The sequence below is a fragment of the Pithys albifrons genome, chromosome 19 (assembly GCF_047495875.1).
Source record: "Pithys albifrons albifrons isolate INPA30051 chromosome 19, PitAlb_v1, whole genome shotgun sequence".
Classification (NCBI taxonomy): Eukaryota; Metazoa; Chordata; class Aves; order Passeriformes; family Thamnophilidae; genus Pithys; species Pithys albifrons.
In genome coordinates, this window is record NC_092476.1 from 10232871 (window position 1) to 10255184 (window position 22314).

At 60.7% G+C, this 22314-nt stretch overlaps 2 protein-coding genes across 4 annotated transcripts in view; one reads left to right on the forward strand and one right to left on the reverse strand.

Annotated features, from left to right (window-relative positions):
* Positions 1 to 4297, forward strand: part of ARHGAP44 (Rho GTPase activating protein 44) — a 30075-nt gene extending 25778 nt beyond the window's left edge. For 2 of the 3 annotated variants that reach the window (XM_071573834.1, XM_071573836.1), the window contains 3 exons: positions 1166 to 1257; positions 1347 to 1688; positions 3301 to 4297. In XM_071573834.1, the coding sequence (XP_071429935.1) occupies positions 1166 to 1257; positions 1347 to 1688; positions 3301 to 3452 (586 nt within the window). In that variant the 3' untranslated portion in view covers positions 3453 to 4297. The remainder of the gene's footprint in view (positions 1 to 1165; positions 1258 to 1346; positions 1689 to 3300) is intronic. The other variant, XM_071573837.1, reaches the window with a different exon arrangement.
* Positions 4298 to 5046: 749 nt separating this feature from the next.
* On the reverse strand, positions 5047 to 22055 carry USP43 (ubiquitin specific peptidase 43). Its single transcript, XM_071573536.1, has 15 exons — positions 21531 to 22055; positions 18321 to 18461; positions 15177 to 15277; positions 13615 to 13707; positions 13202 to 13337; positions 12998 to 13121; positions 11944 to 12106; positions 11716 to 11827; positions 10497 to 10600; positions 10019 to 10096; positions 9796 to 9925; positions 9288 to 9636; positions 8389 to 8538; positions 6526 to 6636; positions 5047 to 6453 (listed from the first exon to the last, which is right to left on the reverse strand). The coding sequence occupies exons 1-15, from the start codon at positions 22053 to 22055 to the stop codon at positions 5987 to 5989; spliced, it is 2784 nt and encodes a 927-aa protein (XP_071429637.1). The 3' UTR covers positions 5047 to 5986.
* Positions 22056 to 22314: the final 259 nt, after the last annotated feature.

Below are 22314 nucleotides of genomic sequence, written 5' to 3' on the forward strand. Positions count from 1 at the left end.
CGCTGCTCTCCCCTTGCTCCCTGCACTGCCCCCCGCTGTCCCCGTGGCACTGTCCCCCGCTGTCCCCGTGGCTCTGCCCCCCCGGCAGGGTCCCCCCCGCGCCCCTCCTGCCCCGGGGCAGCCGCCCGCCCGCCCGCGCCGCAGGACTCGGCCCCCCGAGGTAACCGCGGGAACCCCGACCGGGGGGCGGGGGGACTTCACCTCCCTCGGGGGGTCCGGGGGGTGGCCACAAGCGGCTGGGGCTGAGGAACACCCGGGGTGCAGCGGGAGGGGGGCACTGGGTGCTGAGAAAGACCTCACTGCTCTCCCTCTTCTTCCTTCTGCTGTTTATTTTTTTCCTTTTCTATGGTTATGACTAATTTTTTACATTTTCACTTTATTTTACTTAATTTTAAATTTTTATTAATTTTTATTTGGTTTATTTTTAAAATTATTTGAAAATTTTGTTTACTTCTAATTTTTCATTTATTATTTAATCCCCTTATTTTTTGGATCACTTCATTTTTGCTTTACATGATTTTTGCTTTATTTGTCTTTTTCATTTTTCATTTTATTTTCTTTCCATTTCATTTTTATTTTTGATTCTTTTCCTTTTTGTTTGATTTCTTTCTTTTCCTTTCCCTTTTGTTTTGTCATTTCCCTTTCATTCTCTTTCTCTTTTTTCTCTTTTCTTTTCTTTTCTTTTCTTTTCTTTTCTTTTCTTTTCTTTTCTTTTCTTTTCTTTTCTTTTCTTTTCTTTTCTTTTCTTTTCTTTTCTTTTCTTTTTTCTTTTCTTTTTTCTTTTCCCCTTCCCTTTCCTTTCCTTTCCTTTCCTTTCCTTTCCTTTCCTTTCCTTTCCTTTCCTTTCCTTTCCTTTCCTTTCCTTTCCTTTCCTTTCCTTTCCTTTCCTTTCCTTTCCTTTCCTTTCCTTTCCTTTCCTTTCCTTTCCTTTCCTTTCCTTTCTTCTTCTTCCTTGAATCTCCTCAAATCTCCTCTCCTCGAATCTCCTCTCCTCCTCCCGTTTTTTCCTTTCCTTTTTTCCTCATTTTTTTCTTGCTTCCTTTTTAATATTTTCCTTTTCCTTCCCTTTTCCTTTCTTTTCCCTTCCTTTTTCTCTTCAATTTCCTTCTTTCCCTTTCCCTCTCTGTCTCTCTCTCTCTCTCTCTCCGCCCGTCCCCCGCCCCAGCACTTTCAAGCCCCCGGAGCTCTGCCCGGGGCCGCCGCCGCCCCCCGCTCCCGGCCCGCCGGCCGAGCAGAGCCCGCACACCCTGCGCAAAGGTAGGAGCTGGGCGGGGGCTGCGGGGCAGGGGGGCCCCGCTCCGTGCGCCCCCCGCACCCTGACCCCTTCCCGTGTCTCTGTCCCGCAGTGGCCAAGAAGTTGGCGCCCATCCCGCCCCGGGCGGCCGCGGGGGAGCCGGGCGGGGGGCAGCCCTCCCCCGCCAGCCTGTCCCCGACCCCCCCCAGCACCCCTTCCCCGTACGGCCCCCCGGGACCCCCTCCCGGGCCCTGCCCGAGCCCCGGGCAGCCCCCGCCGCTCTTGCCGTCCCCCGCCGCCGCCGCCGCCCCCCGGGCCCGGCCCACCCCCAAGCCGCGGCCGCGCCCCGCGCTGCCCCCACCGCCGCAGCCCCCCCCGGCCGCCCCCGGCGCCCCCCAGCCCCCGGAGCCGCCCCGCCTGGACAACGCGGGCCCCGGGGACGGCGCGCTCACAGGTAACCCCGGCGGGGCAGCGGCGGGGGCGGGGAGGGTGGAGGAAACTCTGGGAAGGGTGGCAGTGTCCCCCAGGAGGGTGACGGTGTCCCTGGGAAGGCAGAATTGTGCCCTGGAAGGAGGTGGTGGCTCCAGGAAGGTGTCAGTGTCCCCCAGAAAGTTGATGAGCCCAGGAAGATGACAATGTAATCAGGAAGTAACTATATCCCTTGGAAGGTGGCAGTGTCCCCTGCGAGGGTGACAGTGCCCCTGGAAAGGTGGAGTTGGCTCTGGGAAGGCAGAACTGTGCCCTGGAAGGAGGTGGTGTCACCAGGAAGGTGTCAGTGTCCCCCAGTAAGTCGGTGATGAGCCCAATCAGGAAGTTGGCTATGTCCCTTGGAAGATGGCAGCATCTCCCAGGAGGGTGACAATGCTCCTAGCACGGTGGAATTGGACCTGGAAAGGCAGAACTGTGATCTGGAAGGTGGTGCTGACCCCAGGAAGGTGGCAGTGTCCCCCCCAAAGTTGACAATATCCCTGGGAAGGCCAGCTGTTGCCAGGAAAGTGGCATCCTCTGTGGAAAGGTGGAACTGTCCCCAGGAATGTGATAGCATCACCCAGAAGGTGGTGATGTCCCCAAGAAGGTGGCAGTGTCCCCCTTGGAAGCTGATGATGAGCCCAGGAAGACGACAATGTAGTCAGGAAGTACGTATGACCCTTAGAAAGTGGCAGTGTCCCCAGGAAGGTGGTGGTGTCCCTGGCAAGCCCCATGAGCCTGTGCTGCTGTTCCCACTGTTTCTGCTGTTCTGACCTCCCTGTCCCTGGGCTTTGTTGGTGTCGTGTCCCCCACGATGTCCCTGCAGCAGTGAAGGCTGTGCTGTTGGAGGGGGACAGTCAGAGGGATGCTTTGGAAAGGGCCAGGTGGCATCAGAGACAGAGAGGCTGGGAGAGTGTGGGGTCAGGGAGCCCCCCATGGGGTCTGGTGGGGCAGAGGGCTATGCCCATGTGCCCATCCTGCCTGTAAGGGATGGGACAATGCAGGTGGCACCAAGCCCCGGGCACCCAGCGGGGCAGGCCATTCCCCAGGGGCTGCCACCTGCCTTCGGGTGGCACTGGTATCGATGTGGCTCTGCCGTCACAGCCTGGGATTACACACAGTGCTGCTCCAGCATTGCTGTGGCTCTGGAACTGCACCCTGGCACTGCATCCTGGCATGGCTGCAGCCCTGACATCACACCCTGGCATGATCTCTGGTACAGCTGCAGCTCCCCTGCCATATGCCCTCAGGAGCTCCTGCCTACCTGAGTTTGCTCTGCTTTCAGCAAGGGACATGGTGACACTGCCCACCTGGGGGTGTGGTCACCCTCTGTCCCCACACGTGCAGCCTCGCCCTGTGGGTCCCTTGGTAGAGGGGACAGCGGTGTCATCCATTCTTGGTGGGAGGACAGAGAGAGCATCGTGGGACACGGCAGCATGTGGGGACAGCTGGTGTCACCACCAGCTCAGGGTGGATGGCATGGAGCAGAGACCATTGATGACATTCCTAGTGGTGGCACTAATACGGTGCCAGCCCTGGTGGGTGTCCTGCCACCGAACCCCTGCCACAGCGTCCCCCATCACTCTGCCCTCCCGCAGGTCTGCTCCGTTTTGAGGTCCCCTCCCTCCATGTCCCTCTGGATGCCGCCCTGTGCCGGGACCCACCAGAGGCACCGCAGAGACTCTCGGGGCCAAGCCTGACCCCCCGGCAGGAGGAGGAGGAGGAGGAATCAGAGAGCACAGCCCTATGACAGTGTCCCTGTCCCCAAGCTCATCGTGCAGCACCCAGGGGCCAGCACTGGCCACCGGCACCGAGGGCCATGGGCGCTCCAGTTTTGGGTGGCAAAGTGCCCGGTTTGGGGGCGGTCGCTCTTCTTTATTTCATTTTTTTTTGCCTTATCCAGACTTTGCCTTTCAACCGGGTGCCTGCACCCCCCACCCCGCAGCACCCACCATCCTGGGGTGATGCCACCATCTCCTCTGTGCCCCGACGGCAGGTGCCACTGGGTACCAGCCAGGTCACAACGAGCTCGCCGGTGCTTTGCAGTGGGATTTAGTTTCTTCAGCTTCTTCCCCCTCTGCTTGTTTGCCGGAGCAGGATGGGATCTGACCAGCAATAACCTGGGAATGCAGGATGTGGCCCCCTCGGGCTCTCGGGGTGCTGGCGGGCGAGGGTACACATCCCTTGGCACCTGCTGGTCCTGTGGGTTGGTGGCTTTAGTCGTGCATGCACAGACAAATTAACCTTTTATCCTTTCCAGAGAGAGAAGATTCTATATATATATATCGGCAGAGATATATATATATTATATATTTGTACATATAGAGAGAGAAAATATAGAGAGATTTGTTTTATTTGGAGCCATTCCCGCCCAGCCGGTCCAAGAGGGAGGATGGAAATGGCAGTGCTTTGCCCCCACCCCGTTTGCGTCGTGCCCCTCGCCCCAGGTGGGCATCCGGGGGGCACCAGAACCCCAAAGCAATCAATAAATCAAATAAATCCGTGTGCCACGCGCTGAGAACTGCCCAGCAGCGCCGGTGTTTGCTTCCTGCCCTGGCAGCACCAGGCCCGGCCATGTGGAGGGCTTGGGAGGAGGATTTGGGGTTGAGGGGGGTCCAGGGGGTAAAACTGAGGGGTGGGATCAGCATAGGATGTCATGGTCTGAGTCCCATGGGATGGGGCAATCATAGGCATGGAGTGGTACCAGCCTGGATTTGGGGTGATGCCAGTGTGAACTTGGGCTGGTTCTACCCTGGATTTGTTCCCATAGATGGATTTAGGACATGGGCTCTTGGAAGCCACTTTGACCCAATCCTACTTCCTTCTCTACCTCCATCTCCATTTCTCCATCTCTGTTCCTGTCTCCTTCATCACTTCATCCACCTCCTCCCCCCCTAACTCCTGCACTTCCACCTTGACTGCCTTCACCTTCACTCTAGTCCCACCTCCACATCTACTTCAGCATTCCTTTCCTCTTTTCCACTTCTATACCCATCTCCAGCAGCTTCAAACTGTTCCCACCTCCTCCACCTCTCTCTTCCACCTCCATCTCCACCTTGATCCCTCCATCCCTGCCTACCACTGTGGCTGCACCAAGTTTCTCCAGACATCCGCCAGTTCCTTGGTAGGCACAGCCCCACAGTCCCACACCTCTGGTGCTCTTGGTGCTGCCACTCCCTCCCAGACACCCCAGGCACAGCCATGCAGGGCAGGATTCAGTCAGGACTGACCCCACTGAGCCCCACTCCCAGGCTGATCCCCACCACCGCAGTACTGGGATGACCCTCCCATGGGACACAAAGCCCTTTTTTCCCTCGGACACGTTCCCTGGGACAGACACTGGGCTTGTTTCACGTGTCTTTAATAGAAACCGCCGGCGGTGGGGCGGAGCCCCGCGTACAAAAGCTGGCTGGAGGAATCGCGTATTGCATAGACCGTGGTGTGGGGGACCCGCCCACCCCCCAAAATAATCGCCTTTTAGAAAACAAAAAGCGTCTCTGAATAAAACTCTCCTGATACAATAAATACTCTGGTGCCCTGGAGCCGGTGGAGCCGCGGAGCCTCTGCCCGCCTGCTCCGGGGGAAGGGGCATGGCGGGTGAGTGGGTGATGCCCCCCAGTTTGGCATGGCCCTGCGTTGGGATACCTCTGGATTCAGAGCCACCGGTTTGGAATGACCCCAGTTTGGGATGTCCTCAACTCTGAAGCCCCCAGCTGGGGATGGTCCCAGTTTGGAATTCCTCTGGGTCAGGATGACCCTTGGCTGGGATGCCTTGGGTCCAGGTGTCCCATGTGGCAGCCCCCATGTCAGGATTCCCTGTTTGGGAGGCTTTCTTTCAGGATGCCCCCTGGTTAAGAGCCTCTGGGTAGAATACTGTGATTGGGATTTCCCCAGGGTCAGGAGCCCCCAGGTTGGGAAGCCCTGATTTGGGAGCCTCTGACTTGGGGTAGTCAAGAGTTTCAGATGCCCCATACTTTGGGAGCCCCTGGTTTGTGGGAGTCCAGTTTGGGATGTCCCCAGCTTGTGATGCCCTTGGATTGGGACAACCCACCTTGGCATAACCCACCTTTGGGATACCTGACTGCCTCCAGCTTGGGGATGCCCTGGTTCCGGGACCCCCACATCAGGATGCCCCGGTTGGGGATGTCTCTGGGTCAGGATGTTCCTGGTTCAGGATGCATCCCCTTGTTTGGGATCTCCTGGTTCAGGCACCCTTGGGCTGGGACCCCCGCAGTTCGAGACCCCCTGTCTGGGTGCTGGGGGTTGATGCCCCCCATCCGCGGCTCAGAAGCTGGACTCTGGCACGGCCGTGGGGCGCAGCGGGCTGGGGGGCTGCCGGCCCCGCTGCAGTGTGGCTCCGGGGGGACCCCGGGCGGACAGGGGGGTTCCCGCCGCGCCCCTGCCCAGCGAGGCGGATCTGCGCAGACCCCCCTCGGGCCGGGGCGGGAGACTGGCCGAGCTCCGCGACCGCCCCAGCGCCGGGGGGCCGAGGGGGCGCCGGCCCGCGGGGACACCCACGTCCCCCTCCGGCGGCACAACCCGAGGTGGTCCCCCCGCCCCAGGGCTGCCCTGGCCCGGGGGCGGCCGGCGCGGTGTCCCCTCGGCGCTGGCGGCCCGGCAGAGGCGGGTGGGCCGTCGGGGGGCTCGGGGCGGGCCCGGCTCCTCCTGCCCCGGGGAAACGACGGGCGCGATCCGGACGCTGAGGCTGCGACGCTGCAGACCCCGCACTGGAGGTCGCGCCTCGAACCCGCCTGCAGGGGAACCATGATCAGAGGGGGCTCGGGAGAGCCGGGGTCAAAGGGGCTTGGGGGGCTGAGCCTCACCGTTCTCCGAGGCGGCGGCGGTGCCAGAGGGCTCGGGGTCCGTACCAGGGTTCGTACCGGGGTCGGTGCTGGCCAGGCGGAACAGCCAGTGCCCCGGGGGGGCGGCGGAGCCTGCGGGGAGCGGTGGGGACGCTGGGCCGGGGGTCCCACCGGGACGCAGTGAGGCACCCGGGGGCCCACAGATGTATGTGTGCCCACGTGTGTAGGTGTGTGCATACGTGTAGGTGTGTTTGTGCACACATGCAGGAGCGGGCACAGGCATGTAGGTGTGTGTGCACACGCATACAGGTGGTACAGGTAGGTCTGTGTGCACAGACATGTAGATGTCACATGTAGGTGCATGCACACGTGTAGGTCACATGAAGGTGTGTGTACATATGCAAGGGTATGTGCACACATGTAGGGATGTGTGCATGCATGTAGGGATGTGCACAAAAGTGTAGGGGTGTGCACACATGTAGGTCTGTGCACAAACGTGTGGTGAGTGTGCTGTGCAGGGTGCTGTGTGGCCAGTTTCAAGCACATGTGTGTGTGTGCCCCAGTGAAACTGCACATGGCAGCACTGTGTGTGACCCTGTGTCCATGCACATGCATGTAAACGTGTGTGCTCAGCTGCACTGTTCATACATGCCTCTGTGTGCACACGTGTGCAAGGGTGTGCACACATGGCTGTGCTGCGTGTGCTCAACACTGCATGCCAGTGTGTGTCACATGCATGTGTACATGGGCACGCTTGGCTGTGCTGTGTGTGCCCACTGTACTGCCCTTGCACATGTGTGCACACATGTCCATATGCACACATGTGCCTGGGGCTGTGCTGTGTCTGTGCTGAATGCACACGCATTTGGCTGTGCTGTGCATGCACATACCTGTGTGCACACCTGTGCCCTCAGCCATGCCATGGTGTGCACCTACCAGCACTGCTCACACCAGTGTCTGCACATGTGTGTGCTTGGCAGTGCTGTGCATGCCTAGCCCTGAGCGTGCCAGGGTGTATTTGGGCGTGCTGCATGTGCTCATATCAGCGCACATGGCTCTGCCCCACGTGTATGTGTCTGTACACACATAGCTGTGCACCACATGTGCCTCTCTGCACACACGGCTGTGACCCACGTGTATGTGTGTCTGCACATGGCCCTACACACACAGCTGTGCCCCACGTGTGTCTGTCTGCACACACAGCTGTACCCCACATATGTGTGTCTGCACACACGGCTGTGCCCCACGTGTGTCTGTCTGCACACACAGCTGTGCCCCACGTGTGTGGGTGTGCACACATGGCTGTGCCCCACGTGTGTATGTGCACATATGGCTGTGCCCCACGTGTGTGTGTGTGCACACACGGCCCTACACACACAGAGTTGTTGCCCGTGTGTTTGTGTCACACAGCTGTGCCCCACATGTGCGTGTCTGCACACACACGGCTGTGCCCCACGTGTGTCTGTCTGCACACACACAGTTGTGCCCCCCATGTGCATGTCTGCACACACACGGCTGTGCCCCACGTGTGTCTGTCTGCACACACACAGCTGTGCCCCACATGTGCGTGTCTGCACACACACGGCTGTGCCCCACATGTGCGTGTCTGCACACACACGGCTGTGCCCCAAGTGTTTGTGTCTGCACACACACGGCTGTGCCCCACGTGTGTCTGTCTGCACACACAGCTGTGCCCCACGTGTGTCTGTCTGCAGACATGGCTGTGCCCCACCTGTGTGTGTGCACACACGGCTGTGCCCCACGTGTATCTGCCTGCACACACACAGCTGTACCCCACGTGTTCGTGTCTGCACACACACTGCTGTGCCCCGCGTTGGGGGGCGCGGGGCCGAGGCACAGACAGGCAGGGAGGTGGGTGCTCACCCCTGACGGAGCCGCCGGCGGACACGGCGTCGCGGCGCTGGTAGAAGAGGATGTAGGCGCTGCGGGTGCTCACCTCCGCCTCCCGCACCCCCTCCACACGGCTGTCATCGTAGCTGTACCACCGCCCATCCAGGGCATTGCAGCAGTAAGCTGGGGGTGAGGGCAGAACGGGGTGAGAGGGGATACAAACTCTGTCCTGAGCATCCCCAACCTCCAGGGTGCAGTGTGGGGCGGGAACACCGTGGCTCAGGGACATACTGGGGAAGCAGGATGCTGCTGGGATGCACATCCTGGTGCCCTGCCTGCCCGAGTGGCTGCAATGCCACCCTGTATGTCCCCTGCATGCCTACTCCTCTGCTCTGCCCCATGGCACACCCCTGCTGGGCCCCCAAACCCCATGGCATGGTCCATGGCATACCCTCCTGTAATGGCCCCTGAACCTCATGCAGTCCTCTACGGCACATCCCTGCAGGGCCCCCAAACCTCACACCATGGCATATCCTCTTGTGATGTCCCCCAAATCCCGGGCAGTGCCCCCCACAACGTTTTGCCATGCCCCAAGGCACACCTTTCTCCAGTGCCCCCAACCTCATGCTGTACCTCATGGTACCACCCCTGCAGTACCCCCAAACCCCACTCCATGCCCCACACCACAACCCTGCAGTGCCTCCAAACCCCACTTCATGCCCCTAAACCCCCATGCCCAAACCCTGCAGGGCACATCCAACCCCCTGCCATTCCCCACGGCAACCTCAGCCACGCCCCTAAACCCCATACTGTGCCCCACACTCTGAGGTGCCCCCAAACCCCACACCTTGTGCTCAGCAGTTTGCCCCCCAACCCCATGCATACCCCATGGCACTCCCTGCAGTGCCCTCCACCCTGTGCCCTCCACTCACCGGTGTAGTGCCCTCCCTGCATGCTGCCGTGGTGGTTGCAGACAGCGTACAGGTCGTAGAGGTAGTCCCGGGGGCTGCTCGGGGGCAGGCGGAGTGGGGGCTGCCAGGGCGCCCAGCGCCCCAACAGCTGCCCCCCGGCCTGGCCCCGCTGCGCCACGTGGGGGGCCATGTCGAGCCCCCGCAGGGGGAACCTCACCAGCGTGGTGAGTTTGTGCCGGTGCTCTGCCACCTGGCGGAAGCGCTTGAGGTGGATGATGAGGATGTCGGGCAGTGTCCAGAGGCTCAGCTTCACCATGCCCTGCTGGGGCACCTTGCAGTGCGGGCAGCGCCAGGCGTCGTCCGGGGCCAGCTGGGGACACCACGTCACCACCTGCCACCTCCAAAGGCGTCTTAAACCCCAACAGCCATCGTGCCATGGGCAGGGCTTGGCCTTGGTGGTGGCTCTGCCAGGTGCAGGCAGGGTGTGTGCAGGTGCCCGGTGCCCACACAGGTGTGGGGTGCCCCGTACCTGCTCCTCCTTGGTGTAGAGCTGGAAGCACTCATCCAGCGTGCAGCTGTGCTGCTGCCGGTGTGCCTGCTGCTGCAGCCACACGCTCTCGGCATCCTGCACCACCTCCTCCTGGATGTTGCCGAAAAGGCTGGTGGGGGTGACAGGAGGCAGGTGGGGGGGTGTCAGAGAGGGTGACCTGAGTGCTGGGGTGTCCCCCCCACCCTGGGTGCAAGGGACTCACCGCTCTTTGGTGCTCATGTCCCACTCCGCTGTCAGCTTCACGTGGGGAGGGCCACCTGCCCCACTCAGCTGCAGGGCTCTGGAGGGGAGGATGAGGTGAGATGCTCCCCAAAATCCCCCATCCCTGTGTGGCCACCTCCTCACCAGCTCATGGTGGCAGGCAGGGACAGACACCACCTCCCCATGCACCACCCACAGTGGGGACACTGAGCTGAGAACCCAGTGCTGAGGGAGTAGGGTGACCACCACTGTGGCTACTCATGGTGTCACCACTGGCCATCCATGGTGACACTGGCCATTCATGGTGACACTGGCCAATCACAGGGACACCTTTGGCCAGCCATGGCAAAAGCACAGCCACACACAGGGACACCATGGCCACCCACAGGGACACTGTACCCATACATAGTGATGCCACTGGCCACCCCCAGGGAGCGAGGGGACATTCTGGGGACTCCCTGTCCCTACAGTGCCCTTACCTGTCAATGGCAGGGTGGCAGAGAGGGCGGGGGTCCTGTGGGGACAGGTAGATGCAGGGGGCCGAGCCCCCAGCCAGACGGATGCGGAAAAGGGCTCCTGTTCCCTGCGAGGGGAGAGAGGGCAATGGGGTTGCTGAGGGATAAAGTCCCCCTGGCACTTCAGCAGCACCTGTGAGATCCAGGTTTTGTGACACAGGACAAAAAAATGCTCAAGAAATCTGATTTCTTTGGTTCCCATGGCTGGGTTGGCAGGGGACACCTGTGGGACCAGGGTTGTGGGGCTGGTGGGTGACCTGTCCCCCTGGCTGTGGTGTAGCTGAGGGGCAAAGGGGCAGCACAGGGACACCAGCACCCATTGGATGGTGGCACCTGAGTGCTGGGGAGTGCAGCTGGGCTGGGGTGGCTCTGCTGTGAGAGCTGGGTATCACTGCAGCCACACAGTGATGCTGTGGCCACCTATGGTGACACCACTGGCCACCTGTAGTGACAATGAGACAACCCCTATGGCCACCACAGACCCCCACAGGGACAATGTGGTCACGTGTGGTGACACAACTGGCTGTCTGTGGGGCAAATATGACCACCCACATGGACAGCAGGTCCACCCACTGTAACCATCAGCGTCAACAGCACAGCCACCCCCAGGACCACCACAACACACACAGTGACATCCCTTCAGCCACTCACAGCTGTACCATGGCCACCCACGGTGTCACCACAGACAGCGATGGTGCTTCCACAGCCACTCACAGCTGTACCACGGCCACCCACGGTGTCACCACAGACGGCGATGGTGCTTCCACAGCCACTCACAGCTGTACCACGGCCACCCACGGTGTCACCACAGACAGCGATGGTGCTGCCACAGCCACTCACAGCTGTACCACGGCCACCCACGGTGTCACCACAGACAGCGATGGTGCTGCCACAGCCACTCACAGCTGTACCACGGCCACCCACGGTGTCACCACAGACAGCGATGGTGCTTCCACAGCCACTCACAGCTGTACCATGGCCACCCACGGTGTCACCACAGACAGCGATGGTGCTGCCACAGCCACTCACAGCTGTACCATGGCCACCCATGGAGACACCACGGCCACTCATATAGACACCACAGCCAGATATGGCTCCATCCCTGCTGTGGCTGTTGCAGCAGTGCCAGCAGCCCCAGCCAAACGTGTCCCCAGGACACGACAGCAGTGTCCCCCCAGCTCACCTGTGCCCGCACCTCTCCCCGCAGCAGCGCCCGCAGCTGGGTCAGGATGCTCTGCTGGAGCTGCTCCCAGGAGATGCCCCGCTCCTCCCGCAGCAGCAGCGGCGGCCCAAACCTGGGGACAGACAGCAGGGGATACCTGGCTGAGGGGCACAGGTGGCTCAGGGGGACACCCCACGCCCCACCCCACCACGGGAGGGCAGGGCAGGGTGCGGGCAGGGTGGCAGGTACCTGGCGAGCTGGGGGCCGGCCCCCGCCGTGTTGCAGAGCAGCAGCAGGATGCGGCTGCCCGGCCCGCGGTGCAGGCAGTCGGAGGAGCGGGCAGCGCTGGGCAGCAGGCGCGGCCCCTCCGGCCGGGCCACCCCGGGGGATGAGGGCAGGCTGCGGGGGCACCCTGCAGGGGGTGGGGGCATGAAGGGGCTCTCGTTAGCACGAGTTAATTAGTGCAGTGTGATGTCCACGGCGGGTCCCTGCCTGCAGTGCTGCCTCCTGCACCCCACCAATCACAGCACAGGGGGCTTGGCCTCTGCCAATCACAGCAGAGCGTGCTTGCCTTCCACCAATCACAGGCAGGAGGGGAGAGAGGGAAACAAATGTATGACCAATCACAGCACAGCACACCTGCTTCCAACTAATCACATCACAGAACACCTGCTTCCAACCAATCATAGGATAGAAGAAGGAATAAAGCTCTCACCCAATCACAGCAGAGCACACCTGCTTCCCACCAATCACATCATAAATGCCAAGGTTCCCACCAATCCCAGTAGAGAGGACACAGATTTCCTACCAATCACATGAGTGCACACCTTCCTCCCACCAGTCACAGCAGAGCACACCTGCCTCCCACCACTCACAGCAGAGCACACCTGCCTCCCACCAATCACAGCTAAAGAGATCAGTTTCCAACCAATTCCACCAGAGCTGGTCTTCTCCAATCCAAGTGGCGCGCAGCTGCCTCTGACCAATCCCAGCATAGAGGATCCACCACCTCCCACCAATCCCAGCACAGAGGATCCACCACCTCCCTCCAATCCCAGCACAGAGGATCCACCACCTCCCACCAATCCCAGCACAGAGGATCCACCACCTCCCACCAATCCCAGCACAGAGGATCTACCACCTCCCACCAATCCCAGCACAGAGGATCCGCTACCCCACCAATACCAGGGACGCTCCCACCACCCCCAGCCAGCTCCAATCCCAGCGCTGCACAAGCCGCTCCCAACCAATCAGAACAGTGCAGGCCTGCAGCCGGCAGCCAATGAGGGCACAGGGACGGTACCTGCACGGCGGGCGGGGGGCGGCTGGAAGGCGTAGAGAGGAGCACCCTCACCAGCAGCCCCCAGCTCCTCCTTGTCTGCCAAGGAACGCAGGAAGCCCCGTGGAGACACCTCAGCCAGGATCACCTGTGGGATGGCACTCAGCACCCTCAGCATCCCTAAGGGGGGTGTGCTGTCCCCTCCACCCTGTGTCCCCTCCGTGTTACCTGCTCTGGGGGGATGCATCCCTCTCGTGCCACCATCTCCCGCAGGTCAGCCACGGTGCCCAGCAGTGGCACGGCCAGTCCCACCCTCACGAAGCGCCAGCGCTCGCACTGCAGCACCAGGGTGATGTTGAGAGCCCTGGGGACACCGTGGGGGACACACACACCCCTCAGTTGTGCTGAGACCTGATGCAGCTCATGGCCACGCTGATGGGCCCAGCACAGCAGTGCCAGCTCTGGGATGGCAAATACCCCCCAGACACAGCTCCTGCCATGGTGGTTGTCATCCATCCCCGGTGCTGCCACCACCTCCCACATCAATTATGTACCCCAAAATATACAAATTACTCTGGTTGGAGCTGTCACCCTGCCAGGTGGGGGATGTGCCCATTACTGCTTTGACAAGCCAGGCTCACCTGGTCTGGCGCAGCGGGATGGGCAGGGAGATGCACAGGAAGGGGTCAAAGGTGTTGCTCTGCTTCAGGCAGTGAGGGCACGTCAGGGAGGACCTGTGAAACATGGACGGGGAGGCATCATCAGAGCAGGCATGGCCATCCCAGAATCCCCACCCTGGGGCTGCAGTGCCCTGTCACTGGTACTGCATCCTGGGTACCACCTCCCACAGAGCTCAGATGGCCCCAGCACCACACCAGATTTGCATGACCTGCTGCCAGGGTGAGGCACCACAGCCTGTCCCTGCCTGCCCAACCCACTGGTCTGTTCACTCGGAAACCTAACAAGGGCACCCACAGTAACTGCTGCTAGAGAAGTCAGAATGAGATCCCAAGGTTGGGGGTCTCCCACTCTCATGCATGTAGCTCCAACATTCCCCCACATCCTGCTCCCTCTCCCAAGGGCTGGCAGAGTCTGGTGTGGCTTCTGCTTTCTGGAGGCTTTGATTTGACCCCAGACCACCCTGGTTAAGCAGGTACAATGCCTTGGGGTGCTGGGAGAGAACAGGACCCCTTGTGAGAAGCAGGTCTGGGCTGGAGAGGAGCAGTATGGGCAGCAGAAGGACATCTGCCTGTGACATGGCCCAGGGTGCCACCACAGCCCTGGGACCACCAGCTCTGCTCACCCAGTCTATGCCATGGCACAACCACCAGCTCCAGGGGAGCCCTGGGGACATTGAGGACTCTCTGGGCATCTGCTGGGGATCACAGGGCCAGCAGGGAGGAGCAGGTCCCCTTGCCAGCAGGGGACATCCCATCTCCCACGGGAGACTGGCTTAAGTGAACCTTTAATGCCAACCTTCACCTTACCACCGATTTCTTTTTGTTTTTTTATTAATTTCTTTTTTTATTCCTGTCTTTATATTCAACAAAAAGGGGAAAATAAATTAAAAACCAAATCAAAATCCTGAATCCTTGTTATTTGTCACCTTGAAGAGCCACTGAACTCCCCAGGGAAGCAGCCACACAAATTAATAAATCCCTCTGCACAGAGACAGCTCTGGCATGTGGAAGGGTGGATAATTAAAGTGCCTTTTTCATATATAGGCTAAGGGATTAATTGAGAGTGGAGGAAGAGCTTGTGATGCTAGATGTGTCCCCTCATGCCTGCAGTGCCATGGCATGGGGACAGGGTGGCCAGATGCTGGCCCTTCAAGCATCCTGCAAGTCTCAGCCAGATAAAAATGTGCTGGATTTATGCTGGATTTCTGGGACAGGCTTGGGAAAACCCCAGTTCCGAGTCCTGTGACAGAACCACAGAATGGTTTGGGTTGTGAAGGACTCTCAAAGACCATTCCATCTGCCCCCTCTGCCATGGGACACCTTTCCCTGGTCCAGGTTGCTCCAAGCCCCACACAGCCCAGCCTTGGACACTTTCTGCCCTCAGAAGAAGTAGCTCTGGTGCCTGGGCTGGGTGGATGATGGGATGGATGGATGGATGGATGCCCTCCTTGTCTCATCCCTTCTCTCACAGGGCTCACAGGAGGATGAAGCTCCAGAGGGGCAGGATCCAGCCCTCCACTCACCTGTACTGGGCCTGGAAGTGGCTCTGCACAAAGCTCTGCCCCCGGGGATGCTGGGCAGCTGGCGAGGACCTGCTGGCACTGCCACTCCTGTCCTTGCCAGGCTGTGGGGACAAGAGACAAGCAGGTGAGGGATGTGCTGGGGTGACCTCCCACCCTTCAGGGGCTGGGGACCAATCCCAGTTTTGGTGTCCCCATGGGACGAGGATGGGCTGAAGGTGATGCCAAAGTGACCCTGGCACCTGTCTGGCATTGCTGTGCTGCCTGTCCACCTTCCCCTGGGGAAACTTTGGGGTACATCCCACCCACCAACCATCATGGGGCACAAAGGGTTAATGAAGGGTCTGCCACCCAAAGCAGAAGGGTCTGCACCCAAAGCTCCTGGAGGAACTGGAGCTGGGAATGTGCTCAAGCCTGGCTTAAAAGCTCCAGAAGGAAACTCTTCAGTGAGCCACAGCAGGAACTCAGCAGGGGAAAAGCTTGGGAGTGGGGGACAGCTGGTCCCCTGTAACATCCCTCCCAAGGAGCCCCAGTGCCCACAGACACACCCCGGGTCAGCAGGGAGGTGCCCACCCCACTTTGTCACTGATGGTGCCAGCAAATATGCCCATGGGCACTGGGAGCTGGGGCAGGGGTGGGTGAGATGTTGGAGATGGTGTCTGTGTGTCTGTGTCTATCTGTCTGTGTGTGTCACGTGTGTGTGAGATGAGCTCCTGGCAAAGGTGTGCACATTCCTGTGCACGCACCCGCCCGGGGCAGACATGGCTGGGTGCGGATGAACCACAGAGAAAATCACCAGAGCCAGGGAGCTCAGAAAAGCCCAGGATGGCACGATGCCCTCCCAGGCAGGTGGGCTGGCGTGGGCTGCAGGGTGACCAGAACCAGCCCTGCTGCTGCATGTTTCCCTGGCACCTTTGCCAGCAGCAAGCCCAGGCACAGCACCCAGCATGGCACCTGCCACATCAAGCCCAGGCAGAGCACCCGGCACACTGAGCCCAGGCAAGGCACCTGGTATGCCAGATCCAGACACAGCACCTGGCACAGCACCCAGCACCCCAACCCTGCCCCCGTGGGTCACATGTGGGTGCAGGCAGGGGGCACAGTGCCTCTCTGACAGGTGACATGTGCCCCAGGGACACCAGGAAGGGCCAAGTCTTTTGCTCAACTCTATAGGGAACAGGGTCATTGGGATGTGACTGTGTCACACAGCCAAACCTGCCTGGTTAGGCGACACCTCCCTGCCTGCATCCTGCCTGTCCCCTGCCTGCATCCTGCCTGTCCCCTGTCTGCGAACCACCAGGAGCCCCACTCCAAGCACAGGAGCCACTGACTTCAGCCCCAGAGCCCAACAACAGAAGAGATGCTGCAGAAAGGAGTGTTGGTAGCTTGGGAAGGGCCTGGACTGTTTTGGGGTAAGACAATGAATTTTGGGTGCTGTGATGAGTAAGACTGAAAATCAACAAGGTATTTGGCCAGGAAGTGGATTTTCCTTATGCCATCTGCTGGCACCAGGTCCTGCTGAGCCTGACGTGTCTTTAAGATCTGTTCAGGACTGGGGTCCATCTGGTGTGAATGAGAGGGGACCTGTGCCATGTCTGTGCCCTACACGGCCCCCAAAACCCCCAAAATCCAAGGGCACACCTCCCCCTCCAGCCCTCCCAGCAATCAAGCCTCAGTCCCCACCACAGTGGCCCCACAGCCCGCTGGGTGCCACAGCAGACACCTCGCGGGCCACGAGAGTATTCCCAACTTCCAGCCTGTCCACCTACAACATCCTCACTCTCTGCTTCCCAGCAACTGAGGTCTCCAGCCCCTGAGCCTCAGTATGGGCTTGACAAGAGCAAATTGTCTCCCCATCCCCATCTGTGGTTACCTGCACACACTTTACTCCTTCCCAACACCAGGACAGGGATGTGTGTGCCCACCTCCACCCAGACACTGTCAAACCATTTATTCAGGCTCCCACCACCCCCACTGGGCACCCCCTCCCCAAGGACACAGGTGTGCAGGTGCCACTCAGGTGGCATCCTTCAAGATTGGTGAAGGGCACACAAAGGGTCCCATCCCCAGAGCCAGGCAGGTGCACTGGGCATTGCCATGGCACTGCCTCCAGCATGGGCAGCTGAGGGCATTGCTGCTGTCACACACAGCTCATGGCACACGTGGGCACCTCACGTTTAACAAGTGAGCAATGGAAGCTGCCAGGCTCTCCCAAAGAGCCTGGAGTATCCAAACACCTCCCAGGAAAGGCTGAGGACAACCAAGCTCAGTGCAGGGATGGCTGAAGGACCCTTGTCAAGCAGGGCTGGAAGCCACAGGGCTGCCCCAGCCAGAGGCTCTAGAGATGGGCACTGCAGCTGAGCCCTCCCCTGTGGGACAGAGCTGAGCCCACACAAGGTTGGAGGCTGGGCAGGGGCTGCCCACAGAGACCCCAACCTGTATCCTTGGCCACAGCCATGACACCCCAGGCTGAGGACAGGCAGGAGAAAGCTGCTCCCGGGCTCCTTGTGCCCAAAATGGGCATGACCTTCAACGTGGGGACATCACGCTGTGGGGCTGGGAGTCACCCCCAAAGTGGGGACAGCACTGCTGAGCTGAATGGATGTGGCAAATGCCAACTGCACAAATCCATCCTGTAACAGGCAGCACCCGGCAGGCAGCGAGGGAGCAGGGAAGGAGCAGGCAGGAAGCAGGGAGGCAGGCAGGGAGGGCCAGGGCCAGGGCAATGCCTGAGCACAGATGGATGGAAGGAGACTTAATTACTCATTTTGCCAGCAGCAAAGCCGCCGAGCTGTAATTACAGCAAGCTTAGCTGGAGGCAGAGAGGGACTGGGTGGGGCTGCATCTTCTCCTCACCAAGCAGCCCCAAGAACCAGGATGCCCACTGGAACTGGGATGCTCCTGCTGACACCCCCACGCTCTCCCAGCAGCACAATCACCCTGCCCAGCCCTGCAGCAACCAAATCCCACCATCCTTACACCCCCACACCGAATAAACCAGCTCATCCATATCCCCATCCATACCCGGGTGGGGGCCACCTCAAGTCCACCACCTCCCAGGACATTCTGGCTTCCCCAGTCCCAGACCTGACCCAGACACCTTCCCCTTGTGCCAGGGTGTGCAGCCACCCCAGGGGGGTTACCCACCTCCTGGGGGCCACGGGTCTGCTGGGCAGGGGAGGCAGCTCCCAGGTCCTCGTGCATGCGGTCCAGCAGCCAGAGCAGGAACTCGAGGGCATCGTGCTGTGCGTTGCCCCGGAACTGTGAGCTGTGCTTGGAGACAATGTTCTGCAAGAGATGGGCAGGGTGGGTGTGAGCCATGGGCCATGCTGCTGGGCTACTTCGTTAGCACTCACCACAAAACCCACCCCTACACTCCATTCCTGCAATAGCATCTACTCCCATCCTGTGTCTACAGGGATATCGTGGCCACCCTGGGGACAGCAGAAGAGCAGTGGGGACACCAGCACAAGCAGCTGAGACAGCAGCTCCATGCCTGTCACCGTGGTGTCCCAGCTGCTGGGATGAGGCTGGGAGGGGCCAGCTTGCTGTGGCTGAGCACAGCCCAACAAAGCCCATTTGAGCAAGACCAGCCCTGGGGGACTCACCAGTGTCACCTGCCCTGGGGACTCAAATAACACCAACTCAGTGTAACACTCAGAAAGCAATTCCCAGCACTGTGATGCCATGATGCTCCCTCTGGGCACCCTGCCCCAAAAGCCCATGTCCCTGTGCCACCAGTGCCAGCCCTGCCCCATCAAACAGAGCACCTCCCTGCCCTGTAACTACACCACTGTCTCAGTCATGCCATAATGCTGTGCCCTCTCTGCCTGCCCCCACTGAGCACCGGCCATGCCACAGCATTCTGGCTAACTGGCACTAATTCCACCATGAGGTGGGTGGTGCAATGCCCTTATTGGGGGGTTCCCCCCTCACCAGGAGCTGCAGTAGGAAGAACAGGGCTGGGAATGCCATGGGGCTGGGGTGATATGGGAGGATGAGGTGTCACCCCTCAGGGTGACATCAGGCCACTGAGCCAGTGCTGAAGCCACTTCCCTTGCCAAGTCAACCAAGGTCCCAGAGGTGCTACATGCCTGTGTTTTGGGTGGCCCCAGGGTACACGCCACCAGCAGATGCCAACATGCCAACAGCCCATGACAGCTGTACATGCACAAGCCAGGATGGGTCCCTGACCCCAAAAAAACAGGATGCATAGGGCTGGGAATCTCTGCAGAAATCCCAGGGAGCACCCCAAAAGCAGGGCTGGGGATCCCTAAGACTCATCTCCAAGCCTGAGCTGGTGGTGACTCCTCAGAGGACTATTTTAAGAGCTCAGTCCCAAACCCAGCACCAGAAGGGAGAAATCCTGACCATCCATGTGGATTTTAACCAGCTGATGCAGTTAAACCCAGACCATTCATGCTGATTATAACCAGCATGTTGGGACGTGCTGGGATAGGGATCAGACCTCCAACATTGCTGGGAAATACCCCAAGCCAAGACCCCTCTGGCCACCACTCCGCTTGTTCCCAGCAGCACCACCATCCCAGTACAAGCAGAGGGAGCAAGGCAACCATGGATGGGCTTCCAGCAAAATGAGTAGCAGATTCAGCTCTTAATTTTAAAATTACTTAGCCAAATTTAAAAAACAAAGAGGTGGAAATTCATGGCAGCTACAGGTAACCACCTGGAAGGAGGGAAGGCAAAGCAAAGGCTGGAGGTCTGGGGGAGGATTTTTGATCTATGCCTAAGGAATGTGTGTGTTTAGGAGTAGAGGGCATGGAATTGTTGTGCCCAGCGCCACATGAATTCGTTGCTTTGCTATAGGGCTGTTAAAGGCAATGAGCTCCAACAGGAGCACCTGCTGCCAGTCCCCATGGGGTGAGTGCTGCCAGTCCCTGCAGGCCAGGCAGGAAGAAAGGACCCCCTGGGAAGGGAGGGGCAGAGAAGTGGGTACCCCAGACCTTGCCTATGCAGAAACAGACTGGCTGCTACCCCAGGGCAGGGCCCTGCAAAGTTCATTGGCAGCACCAGGTCCCTGCTGAAATGTCAGTGGGACACGTGTCCCCGAGCACAGGGAGCTGTGATGTCAGGTTGGTCAGGCTGTCCAGTGCCTGACACCCTGTCCCTGTCCCCAGCCCGGCCCAGGCCCCCAGCACACTGGCATGTGCCCAGCAGGGATGTGACAGTCAGTGACAGGGCCCGAGGCCACTTAGTTGGGCTCCCAGGGCACTGTCCTGCCTTATCCCAGCATCACAGTGGGTGTTCACCCTTACTGCTCAGTGGCAGGGTTGTGGCTGGGAACCCACCCACCCATGGGAGCTCAGAGCTGAGGTGATGGCAGCCCAGCCAGAGAGGGGTGATGGCAGCAGGACTGGGAGGTGTCTGGCAGGGCAGGGCAGTGTCCATGGAGAGGACGAGGCAGGGGAGTGAGTGATGCAAGCAGAAGATGCTGTATGTGCTGTGAGCGGGGAGATACTGATCGGTCCTGAGCTGGGGGTGCCAGAGGGTGCTGAGAGGGGGGGGGATGTTGGTACATCCTGTGAGCAGGGGTTGCTGGTGGGTGTTGGGCACAGTGTTGAATGCTTGGTGGTGCCAGTGGGTGCTGAGAGGAAGAATGTTGGCAAGAGCTGTGAACTGGGAGCACTGATGGGTGCTGGGACTGGGGGGATGATGGGAGTGGGGTGATGCTGATGGGAGGCTGGGGGTACGCTGGTGGGTGCTGTGAGCTGGGGGTGCTGGGAAGGGTGTCAGCAGGTGCTAAGAGTAGGGGGATGCTGGTGGGTGCTGGGAGCAGGGGATGCTCGTGGACCTCATGAGCTGGGTGTGCTGGGGTCTGGGAAAGGTGCCAGTGGGTTCAGAGGGGGTGCTGGGGTTCAGAAAAAGTGCCAGTGGGTTCGGAGGGGGTGCTGGGGTCTAGGAAAGGTGTCAGTGGGTTAGGAAGGGGTGCTGGGGTCTAGGAAAGGTGTCAGTGGGTTAGGAAGGGGTGCTGGGGTCTAGGAAAGGTGTCAGTGGGTTAGGAAGGGGTGCTGGGGTCTAGGAAAGGTGTCAATGGGTTAGGAAGGGGTGCTGGGGTCTGGGAAGGGTGCCAGTGGGTTTGGAGGGGGTGCTGGTGGGTGCTGCGATCTAGGAAAGGTGTCAGTGGGTTTGGAGGGGGTGCTGGGGTCTGGGAAAGATGCCGGTGGGTTCGGAGGGGGTGCTGGGATCTAGGAAAGGTGTCAGTGGGTTCAGAGGGGGTACTGGGGTCTGGGAAAGGTGTCAGTGGGTTCGGAGGGGGTGCTGGTGGGTGCTGTGCGCTGGGGATGCCGCTGGGGGCCGGGGTCACTTCGGGACGCGCGGGGCCCGTCCAGTCGGTACCTTGAACTCTGCGGAGAGCTGCGGGGTGTAGTCTCGGGTCCAGAGGGCGCGGACCAGGGCCGCCAGCCGGTGCGTGACCTCGGCGCGGGCCCCGCGGGCGCGGTACCGGCCCAGCGCCAGGCGCTCGGCCAGCGGCGCCGTGTTGCTCAGGCACTGCACCACGGCGTTCATGAAGCAGGTGTTCCCGTGGTTCCGCAGCCCCTGCGCGCCCGGCGGCCGCTCCCCGCCCGCTGCTCCCGCATCGCCCCCCGCGCCCCCCGCCGGGGCCGCTCCCCCGAGCCGCCGCCGCTCGCCCCCGCGGAACCCGCCCTCGTCATCCTCCGGGACGGCGCGGCGACCCCCGCGCCCCCCGGCCAGGCGCGCCCAGGTGCGGAGCAGCCGCCCGGCCAGGCTGCCCAGCGAGCGCAGCGCCCGCCGCCGCCGCCCGCCGCCCCCTGCCCGCCGCCCCGCCGGGCTCGCTCCGCCGCCCCCCGCCCGCCGCCGTCGCCCGGGGCCGCCGCCACCGCCCGTCCCCGCCGCGCTCATGTCCGCGGGCGGCCGCCGCCCTGCCCCGGCCCCGCCGGCCCCAGCCCCAGCCCCGGCCCCGCCGCGGCGCGCATGGCCCCGGGCGGGCGGTGGGCGCCGCCGGTGCCGGTGCCGGTGCCGGTGCGGGGCCCGGAGGGGCCGGGCGGGAGGTTTTGTGCGCGGCCGGCTCCTCCCCCGGCCGGGCTGGCTCGGGAGAGGGAGACGGGAGGAGGAGGAAAAGGGAGCGGGGAGGAGGAGGGGGAGAGTGGGGAGCTGCCGC

Bases quoted from the DNA above. Each gene is read 5' to 3' on its own strand.
- USP43 (XM_071573536.1), bottom strand. From the start codon at position 22,055: ATGAGCGCGGCGGGGACGGGCGGTGGCGGCGGCCCCGGGCGACGGCGG. The intron at 13,338-13,614 runs GTGAGCCTGGCT...CGGTGTCCCCAG, and splicing joins ATCCCGCTGCGCCAGACCAG to GGCTCTCAACATCACCCTGG. The intron at 10,601-11,715 runs GTGAGCTGGGGG...CTCCCCTCGCAG, and splicing joins GGGGAGAGGTGCGGGCACAG to GGAACAGGAGCCCTTTTCCG.